General features: G+C 45.5%; 1 protein-coding gene across 2 annotated transcripts; it reads left to right on the plus strand.

The window, feature by feature from the left end:
- Nucleotides 1-358: 358 nt before the first annotated feature.
- On the plus strand, nucleotides 359-6,752 carry LOC123052206 (protein IMPAIRED IN BABA-INDUCED STERILITY 1). Of its 2 annotated transcripts, XM_044475320.1 has the most exons (9): nucleotides 360-1,556; nucleotides 2,124-2,408; nucleotides 2,508-2,825; nucleotides 3,326-3,553; nucleotides 4,355-4,452; nucleotides 4,677-4,788; nucleotides 4,897-5,427; nucleotides 5,510-5,645; nucleotides 6,252-6,752. In XM_044475320.1, the coding sequence occupies exons 1-9, from the start codon at nucleotides 1,197-1,199 to the stop codon at nucleotides 6,260-6,262; spliced, it is 2,079 nt and encodes a 692-aa protein (XP_044331255.1). In that variant the 5' UTR covers nucleotides 360-1,196; the 3' UTR covers nucleotides 6,263-6,752. The 2 variants fall into 2 exon arrangements, with proteins under 2 accessions (XP_044331254.1, XP_044331255.1); XM_044475319.1 differs by lacking the exon at nucleotides 6,252-6,752 and having other exon boundaries at nucleotides 359-1,556; nucleotides 5,510-5,677.
- Nucleotides 6,753-10,540: the final 3,788 nt, after the last annotated feature.

The raw sequence follows: 10,540 nt of genomic DNA on the forward strand, positions 1-10,540 counted from the left end.
AGTGGAGCATTTTTAAGGTTGCTACTGAGAAATAATGGAAGCCTTTACTAGAAGCTGAGAACCCCTAGTTGTTGCAGAGTTTGCGTACATGCAGTGCAACCAAGGACCAGCGCGTGTCGGGTCGGGCCGGTCGCCACCGAACGCGACGCGCAGGCGTGCTCGCTACTCACTCATGGGCTCACGGCACGGCGCACCGGCACGTACGGCACGGCAGGGCCGCCGTTGCAAACCCGATACCGTCATGATCCAAGGTTGAAGACGCAAGATATGCAGTTGTTAGTTGTTACTAATGCTGGCCCCTGTTTAGCTCCGCTAATCTCGCCCGTGCTACAAGAAGAAGGGCAGCGGGAGCCCGCGGCGGGGGGCAGAGAGCAGAGGGGGAAAGGCAAGGCGACGACGCCCCGAGAAAGCAGAGGAGAAAAGCGCCATCGTCGTCTACCACCAGTCCACCACGTCGGTCCATCCTCCCGTTGGAAGGGAAGGACCATTTAAAGCCCCCGTTCCCACCTGCGAACCCACCCCCACTACTCCGTCCTCCGCGCCACTGATCCAGGGGAGCTTTCCTTTCCTCTGCTTGCTCCCCCACCCCCGCCCCAAATAAATCCCGTGGCGTTTCTTGATCTCCTTGCTACTCCGGCGACGCGAGGCGGCGGCTGGTTGCCGGCGGTTATGTCTTGCTTGTTTCTGCTCCGAGAATCGGTTCTTCCGGCGGTTTCTTGATCCGTCGCCCGCCCGCCCACTGAGTTCGCGGAAAAGGTCGCCGTAGCTTTTCTTTCTTTTCCCCTCGCGGCAACGGTTGTCCCGTGCTCTGCCGCCCAAAACCCTCCCTCCTTCCCTGCCGATCACGGTTCCGCGGCTGGCCGCTGTCTCGATCCGTCCCAATCGGCGGAGCTGGTGGGCGACGTCAGGGTCTCGTCTCCTTTCTGTTTGCTGGTGGCGAGCGCCATTTATTACTCCCCAGGTCAATCCCGACTTGTTCTTCACCCCTGCCGTGCTTGCCCCGTGACCACCACGCCTTTCGGCCAAGGGCTCAGTCGGTTTCCTCTTGATTCTTCCTGTTCCCCTCTATCCATCCAATGCGGCAGTGAGGACCTTCAGAGCGGAGGGAGGGTGGAGCGCGCCAACTTGATCCCGCCGGCGAGCTCGCCGTGTATGGTTTGACGTGTGTTGTGGTACCCTGCTAGTGCGCCGCCGAGATGGGCTGCGTCGCGTCCAAGAAGGCCGTCGTCTCGGTCACGCCGGCGGTCGACTCGTCCGGCGTGCTCCGGGACCGCGCGCCGGAGCCCGCTGCCGTCTCCGCCTCCTCCCTGCGCAGCTCGGCTGCTGCAGCGGCGGCGGCGAGGTTGGTGGAGAAGAAGGACGACTCGGAGGAGCCGGGGAAGGCTGTGGTCGCCGTGGCGGCCGCGTCGCGGAGCTTCCGGCTGCGGAACCTCCGGAGGAGCCTTGAGGGGGAGCAGGTGGCCGCCGGGTGGCCGTCCTGGCTCAGCTCCGTTGCCGGGGAGGCCATCCAAGGCTGGATCCCTCTCAAAGCCGACTCCTTTGAGAAGCTTGAGAAGGTACTGTGCCGCTTTCGCTTCAGCTCTCCTGCCAGATTCAGTTTAATAGGTCATTTTCCGTTGCAATTTTTATTCATGCATGGGAATTCTTATAACGAAAACGGTTACTGGATTTGCTATTTGTGTGGATTGGTAGGCATCTTTATGGAATCTCAGTATTATATGTTACAGTTAGTATAGTACCGTACTGCTTTGCTGGGTGATGTATTAAGACATGAAGAATAAACTAGTACTAGGATTGTGTTGTGGTAATAATGATCAGAAGGGAGGTAACATGGGGAATTTGGTGTCTCCTACTGTCAGCTATGACAAGTTTTAGTTGTCTCTGTTGTTGTTATGCTTTGCTGGTGGGAAATTCACCTCCTACCAATTAGTCTATGCTGTCATTGTCAAGCTGGTAACATGGCAGTCACTGACTGCTAATTTGGTAGTACTGGTGTATATTTGCAGCAAGTAGGTTGAAGCTGTAGGTTACATGATAAAATTGTCCTTTTGTGTTTTTGTTGTTGTTGTGATGTACAGTTTCTAACATGCGCTTTATTTCTCCAATTACACACATCTGTGCAGGTTGGGCAAGGCACATACAGCAGTGTATTTAGGGCACGCGATCTCGACACTGGAAAGATTGTCGCACTGAAGAAGGTGCGATTCGACAATTTCGAGCCAGAGAGTGTTAGATTCATGGCAAGGGAGATACAAATACTGAGAAGGCTTGATCATCCAAATGTCATGAAGCTGGAAGGCTTGATTACCTCTCGGTTATCATGCAGCCTTTATCTAGTGTTTGAATACATGGAGCACGATCTTGCTGGCCTTTGTTCCTCCCCTGACATCAAGTTCACTGAAGCACAGGTTTGTCCATTTTGAAGGAAGTGTATTTGTAGCCCTCCTTCCGTACAACTTTGACATTACACTGTGTTGACCTGGCATTTTCCTTGATTCTTATTGCAGGTTAAGTGCTACATGAACCAGTTACTGTCAGGACTTGAGCATTGTCATTCACGCCGCATTGTTCACCGTGACATCAAGGGTGCCAATCTCCTTGTGAATAACGAAGGAGTTCTAAAAATAGCTGATTTTGGTCTTGCTAATTACTTTGACCCAAGTAAAAACCATCCTCTGACCAGCCGGGTTGTTACACTGTGGTACCGACCACCTGAACTATTGCTAGGGTCAACTCACTATGATTCAGCTGTTGATTTGTGGAGTGTTGGTTGCGTATTTGCCGAGTTGTTTCGTGGAAGACCTATCTTACAGGGAAGAACTGAGGTAATTTAGTTTGCTTGCACTAACCAGTACAGCTCATTGTTTATATCCTCCTTAGTCGTAAGGATAGGTTGATATCTGAGGTTCCTTGTCCTCCTATACTTGTATGTATGAATTGTCTAGTTTACTAGGTGTGGGCTCTTTGGGGCTCTGTCAAAGCCTCATTCGAGCATCATGGTCATGCTGAGTATTGAGTAATCAAATACTAAGATAAAAAAGTAATGTGTAGGCTTTTTGACTAATTTACATCAGTAATATGGTGGGAAATTGATATGTATATTGTCATACTGCTGATGTTATTAAATGCTATAATATTAATAACTGTGGTTGTGATTTCAATGAGCTTTCACTGTTGCCACATCTAGTTTTCTGCTTTAGTTATGCCCTCTATAACATAGTTATCCCAGACATTACATGTTCCAACCTTTCCCCATTATAGCTTGCTGACTCTCAAGGTATTGTGTTCTATATGTCAATGGCATAAAATCTCTTTCATGTTTCAGGTAGAACAATTGCATAAGATCTTTAAGTTATGTGGCTCCCCCGCTGATGACTATTGGAAGAAGTCAAGGTTGCCTCATGCAACAATATTTAAACCTCACTGTCCTTATCTAAGTACCCTTCGAGATGTTTTTAAAGAGGTGCCGGAACATGCATTCAGTTTACTAGAAACTCTTCTGTCGGTGGAGCCATACAAGCGTGGTACTGCATCATGCGCCCTTACATCTGAGGTAAGATCCCATCATGCGATATCACATATTTGTATGTATAATGATGAACAATTGGAAACCATAGTATGTATTGAATTTTTTAATTGCACCTGCCACTTTGTGCTACATTGAGTTCACCACTAATTCTATCCTATGTTTTCCTTCTCTGTATGCGTCAATATGGGATATTATTTTTTCGCTCATACAGTTAAGAAACAGCAGTTCTAGTATATTATAGATGTTCAAGCTATGCATTATTTCTGGATCATTATGAATATCTAATTGTGATCGCATATGCTGATTTTTCACTGATTGTTCATGCAACAATATTTACTACTCCCTCCGTCCCATAATGTCAGAAAACGTCTTACATTATGGGACGGAGGGAGTATTATTGTTGGTGTGACTATAGCTTGCATCTTCCATATATGTAGAATGGCGTTATAATGGCTATGAAATGCTTAGGTTTAGTCTAGGAAAGTATTCTTTGTCATCACTTATAGTGCTGGTGTCCCTGCATCCACAGTTTCCTGACAGCAGATACCCAATGCTGGAAGGGGATGATGATTGGATGTTTGTCCAGTGGCATCATGTCCTAATTTGACTTCCTTCCCATGCAGTTATACTGCCATTTTGTTTACAATGCATTAATCTTTTGCAGATAACTTGTGTACTGTAGTACTTTCATTTCTAGTATCCTTGTTGTGAGTTAATCTTATTTATATCTGTTGTAAAATTTGTTAGACTGGCTTGTCGAATCAAACTACTAAATGAACACCTTATTAATAATTTAATATCTTGTGTTTTCTTTTGCTGGAACAGTTTTTCAAGACAAAACCTTATGCATGCGAACCTATAAGCTTGCCTCAGTATGCACCCAACAAGGAGATGGATGCGAAGTTACGAGAAGAGTTACACAGGTGGGCTTTGTTTAAATTTGGAATCATTTGTTTCAGAAAATACGTTAGAAACTTGTCTCTTAATTAAAGTACTCTATTATTGCTTCTAAAGGGTATGCTTCATAAGTTTCAAAGGGCCATCCAGCACTACAACATTTTTCTTGTCTGAAGTTGAACAAAAACATTCGAACACTGCCAGAATCTATAACAACTAACAACCCTATTTCCTTTTTGTTACTTTTCAGAAGAAAGGCCAGTGGCAGAGGGCATGGGCCAGAAGCATCAAAGAAGTCATCAAGGCTAAACAGAGCAGCAAGAGAACAAAGTGCAGTCAACAGGCAAACCGAAAACAGAGAGGTATTCTTTTTTTTATATGACAGGATGCATTCACTAATATCAACAGTTGCTCTATTCTTTTGATGGTGACACCACTCGTTAAAGCTCTTATGTCCTTTGTATCTTCAGGAGTCCAAAACCAAACCAAAGGTAACCAAGGATGGTGCAGTGCAGGTTCATACAAAGGTTAATGGTGATGCTAGGCTATTCACAGACACACAACTGGTTCCCGCGGCCCAAGTTAAAGAAAGGGGTCGTCATGCTACGAATGATTCACGGGAGGAAATCCCTTTCTCTGGGCCCTTGATTGTTTCGTCATCCAGTGGCTTTGCATGGGCGAAAAAACCGGAAGGTCGTTCTTTTACTAGATCACGGAACAGATCTAGTTCAAGAGGCGAATTCACTGATGTAGATTGGGACAATAAGCCACAAGCTAAAGAGAACATTGGATTGGAGGAACGCCATAGCAGAGATGCGCATGTAGCACGTGTCAACTCCAATGTCCGAGAGCCTCAGGAGGTAGCAAAGCGTGCAGTTCTGAAGAAGTGGTCACAGTTAGAGCGTCCAGATTCATTTGATTCTCGTGACACTTACCACTCTCAGAATTTTTCGAATGCAATATATCTTGGGGATGCTCTCTCGTCGAAAAATAGCATGAAGGTGAGGCATTGAATTATTTGATAGTTTCTGTTTCTTTCATATTAAGGAAGATGGAAGTAATTGGTGCTATTCGAAACTTCAGGACGACCACTATCAAGGAGGAGAAAGGGTTGAATATTCAGGACCTTTATTGTCCCAAACCCACAAGGTTGATGAACTGTTAGAGAAACATGAGCGTCACATTCGGCAAGTGGTCCGAAAATCGTGGTTCAGGAGAGGTAATGTGGTTTCATAAATCAATGGATGCTTGTTACATGATTTTGTCTAACCTACTCAAATATTCTATTTGTTTTGTTCTTTCTCTGTATGGAGATCTCATAATTGTGGGTCAGACATTTACTGAAGCGTCAAAAAAATTATACCACAAGCTACACTTCAAGTAGTTTTTTTGTATTCAGATTTCAAGTACTAATTCATTTATCCAACTGTTGTAGTTCTTCCTGCCACTTTACTAACCTGAAAGAAACACCACATTTTGATTATATATATATACAAGATTGCAAAAGATACCTGATACCCATATAACAGATACCTCAAGTGTTTTGCTGAACCTGATACCTCATAACATGTGTTGCTGGCATACCAATCACTAGCTGGTGTGGATAGAATATCCGGCTATGTTAAAATGGGGAAATATTTTCAAGAATCTGGTCTGTACAGGAAATGCATGCTAATCTGAAGGTTTTGAAATGATTTTTTTATGTTGTATTGTTCCCTTGAACTGTTATGGTTTCCATTTTCCATCGCATCTGCTTCTTGATCTGATAATCTTGTGCTATGACTTTGTGTCTGATGATCGCCTGGTGTTATTACATTGGCAACAGGAATAAAGTGAGGGGAAAAGCATGACCATTTTTTCCATTGGCGAAGCAGCACGCAATGCACATGTACATAGCGAAGGTGGCGCGTTGTCTGAATCAGGAGCTGGCATGTTTTTATCTTGGCTGCGTTTGTCCATAACACGACATCGTTGACTCGAAGACCACTGCTGAGAACATTATGATTCCCGGGCTCACGGCGAAATCAAGCATAACTGCATCCACCGGAGAATAACTCTGGCGCGTACTTAGAAGACCGAAAACGGCTATGCCATTTCAATTTTCTTCTTATTTTCCACTGTTTTTGTGCTTAGGAATAACAGCTGACGAATGTGGCGAGATTCGGGGTTTGCGTTGAGTTGAACCAGCCAGCCATTTGTGTAGCTGAATCAATAACCACCACGCGATGGTTAAGTGATTCTTGTATAGCTACTAGGTAGCCTTTGCAAAGGGTAACTAAAAACTGAAGCACCTCTCACTCACTTGGGACGATGGATATTTCTGATCTGATTTAGCACTTTCCTCGGTACTCAAGAGAAACTTTGAACTCTGGCGCTGGTGCAGCAACCAAGGTGGTGCCATGGAAGGAGGGCGCCCCTAAGAGCATCTCCGAACGCGCCGCGCGCCCATCGCCTGGTTTAGCGCGGCGGGCAGCGCTGACTCCAGCAGCCACGCTAAAATGCAGCGCGCGCGCTCAGCTCCAGCAACGCGCAAAAATGCAGCGCGCGCGACTCTCGCACAAACAAATATGCAATCCAAAACAGAAGCAAAAAGATCAAACACAAACAAAATAAATCAACAATAAATAGTTCAATTTCGTTATTACAACTCAAACAAACAGTTTATATTTAAATACAACAAATAGTGCAATAAAACACAACAAATAGTATCGACCATACGGCTATTATCATCCGCTAGATAATAGCCATAGTTGTACGTACGGCCATTTGCTACAAACTGCATCGGTGGCAAATCACCATTTGCAATCTTATTCATCAGTGGTGACCGGTTGACAACATTGATGTCATTCAAAGATCCAGACATTCCAAAGAATGCATGCCAAATCCAAGTCTCTTGATCGGCCACCGCTTCAAGGATTATTGTGGAATCCTTTTTTTGGCCGTGGAATTGCCCATGCCATGCCTTTTGGACAATTCTTCCAACTCCAATACATGCAATCTATAGAGCCAAGCATACCAGGGAAGCCGCGAGCTTTGTTCATCTCCAATAGCCTTGCGGCGTCTTCAGCATTGGGAGATCTCAAATACTCCTGGCCAAACACTTGCACAATTCCGACTGCGAAGCGCTTGACACACATGATGGCTTGGCTCTCACCCATAGCCAAGTGATCATCAACTAGATCAGTCGGGATACCGTATGCCAACATACGCAAAGCGGCTGTCACCTTCTGAAAGGTGCTATGCCCGAGATCTCCGGCGGCATTCCTCCTTTGTTGAAAAAATCGGTCATGGCTCGCTAGTTTCTCTGCAATGCGCCTGAACAACTCGGTGCTCATCCTAAACCGGCGACGAAAATATGACTCGGGGTATGTGGGATTCTCCGCAAAATAATGCCTGATCAATCTGTTGTGGCATCGATCCTATCCCTCCAAATTTTCCGCCGACCCATAATCGAACCACCGTGCTTCGGTTTTTTATTGATGTGCATAGCTAGGATCATTGCAAGATCCTCCTCCTCTTCCATATCAAATTCTTCTTCGGAAGAATCATACGACGAACTCATCTACAATGTTCAATACTATGCTATAAAAACTACAATCAACATGCACCAAATTCATGAAGTTTGAGCAATACATACCTTGTAGGCGTTTTGTCGAACACCTTGCGGGCGCCGAGCGGCAGCGAGCGCCCGGGCGCTGTTCGCCGGAGGACGGACGCGCGCGAGGGACGGCGGTGACTAGAGGGGGCGGAGGAAGCTGTCGCGGCGCGGGGATAGGCCCGGGAAGCGCCGGAACGGTCGACGGGTGGCGCGGGCGGCGGCTGGATGGGGGGGTCGAGTTGCGAGCGAGCGCGCGGGAGCGGGCGCAGCAAATAAGCAGGGCGCGATGGAGTTTCTGCCCCCGCGCGCGGTTTTTGCGCGCCCGCTGAAGCCCCTCTACCGATTGCGCGCGCGCGCTAAAATGGGCAATTTTGCGGCGCGGCACTTGTTTGGCGTGGCTGTTGGAGATGCTCTAATCACCATTGCCGGCTCTCTTCCCCTTTGCTCTCGTCGGAACAAGCCTCGTTCCCCTCTTTCCCTCCTTTTCTTCTTCTACCCTTTCCACATGCAACCAAACAAATGAAAATCTTTGAAGTTCACAGATTAGTTTAATCGTGAACGCCAAACTTTCAACCAAAAATTTAAATGCTTTCTACTAGTTCAAAACTAACTTTCGACCAAAGTCGTCACAATATTTGACTAATTAAATTTCAAATGGAAGAAATCAGCTCCCAACCTCAATAGTAGCAACTTTTAACTTTGGTTTTACCATGAAAAAATATAGTTGGGCTGCCTCCATTGTCTTTTTTTTAACATAGTACATATGCAAACGCTTATACATACACATATATACTCACAAGTGCACGTATACACACCCTACCCATATGAGCACCTTCATCTTGAGATTGAAGAAGTCGCCACAGACGCCTTCATAGTCGACGGGAACGTCTCCTCCCATTGAACACACATCGTCAGAAGGCCTGGAATAAATACAGAAAATGTGAGCACCAGCGTCAAGTCTAGGATTTGAACCCTGGTGGGATGGGGATACCACAGTCCTCCTAACCATCCAATTACAGGTTGGTTCGTCATTGCCTTTGTTGTTGTTGATGATGTGGGATTATGTGTACGTCGAAGGCAGTGGCCCCTTATACGACGCGGTATGATGCTCTGGATACATTTTTCATGGTTGGAATTATCAAAGAGAACAAACGAGAGGGCTGGGTGGCGAGCACAAGGCGTGCGAAAAGAGTGCAAAAGGAGAGAAAGATAAAGAGTTGCGGCGATATTCTGGTGAGCGCATCATAATCATTGATGGTGGTGATCGTTGGCACACAAGGACAAAAGTGGGCATGTAAGAAATGGTGCTAATCTCTTTTTTTGTGAAAATAAATGGTGCTAATAGTAAAATGTAAACACACGCTTTTTTTTAAGAATAAATGCCCTTTATTAAATAGTCAAGGCGACTGGAATGCCAACAACAATGGGCGAAAGAAGCCACACACGAGACACGGCAGCCATTTACATCATTATGGATATATGTGTAGCAAGATTACCTGCCTCTACATTTTAGAGGCTCTACTCGTGAATAAAATCTACAGCATTTAACTACACTAGTTTTTTTAGGGGGATTTTTTTGAGTCCAAGCACACTTGCTTTATTGATTAACATTCATAGGGATACAAATTCAAGTTCGGAGGGTTCAGGAGCCACACATGGCGTCCAACATCCAAACCAAAAGAATGTGCAGAAGTAGCGACAATCTCCCTGATGATACTCGCATACAGACCTTTGGTCCCCTGCTTGATGTCACAGGCGACATCCCGACCATCAGAAGCTATAATCACATGCGATAAAGATAGATCACTAACCAAATGCTAAAGCCTCACTGCACTAGTTTTTTAGGGATATTTAACTCTTTTTTCTTTGAGCAAAACAAAATAGGCTCTATTAATCAATCACAACGTTTACACGTATAGCAATGGGATGGTGAGGAGATCCTAGCCAAGTGTGCCTCCCTAGAGGCAGAGAAACACCAAACCTAGCAAGCCTATGAGCATCGACGTTGGAAGTTCGAAAGAAATTTTACAAGACGAAAAAGCTTTGAGGCATTCTAAAAGCTCTTTAATAACTCCTCCATCTTCTCCTCCGACGCCTTGATGAATATGGGTGAACCCTCTGTCGCTAGATCTTGAGCAAGAGCAATCGCTTCCCGACAAGCGAGAGCTTCTGATGTGGCTGGGTTAAGTAGGCCGTGTATTGCCAACAAGGAAGACCCGAGATATGCTCCTTCCCAATCACGGCAAATTGCGGCTGTTGTTCCCATGTTTTAGGGATATTTAACTACACTACTACCTCCGTCTCGGTGAATAAGTCATTCCCGTAGGTCATTGATTTGAGGAATTAAATATGTGTTATATGTCATGAAAAGTTTATCACTAGATTTCTACACGGATGTAGTTTCCCAGTATTTATTTTTTTGTCACATATAATACATATTTAGATAGTTAAATTATCGACCTAAACTATGTGAATGATTTATACACCGGGACGGAGATAGTAGTATTTTCTTGACC

This window comes from Triticum aestivum, chromosome 2D, assembly GCF_018294505.1.
Source record: "Triticum aestivum cultivar Chinese Spring chromosome 2D, IWGSC CS RefSeq v2.1, whole genome shotgun sequence".
Lineage (NCBI taxonomy): Eukaryota > Viridiplantae > Streptophyta > Magnoliopsida > Poales > Poaceae > Triticum > Triticum aestivum.

Excerpts from the sequence above, each read along its gene's own strand:
- LOC123052206 (XM_044475319.1), top strand. The coding sequence starts at position 1,197 with ATGGGCTGCGTCGCGTCCAAGAAGGCCGTCGTCTCGGTCACGCCGGCG. Across the intron at positions 2,826-3,325 it reads TCTTACAGGGAAGAACTGAG|GTAGAACAATTGCATAAGAT; the intron begins GTAATTTAGTTT and ends TTCATGTTTCAG. Across the intron at positions 4,789-4,896 it reads GGCAAACCGAAAACAGAGAG|GAGTCCAAAACCAAACCAAA; the intron begins GTATTCTTTTTT and ends TTGTATCTTCAG.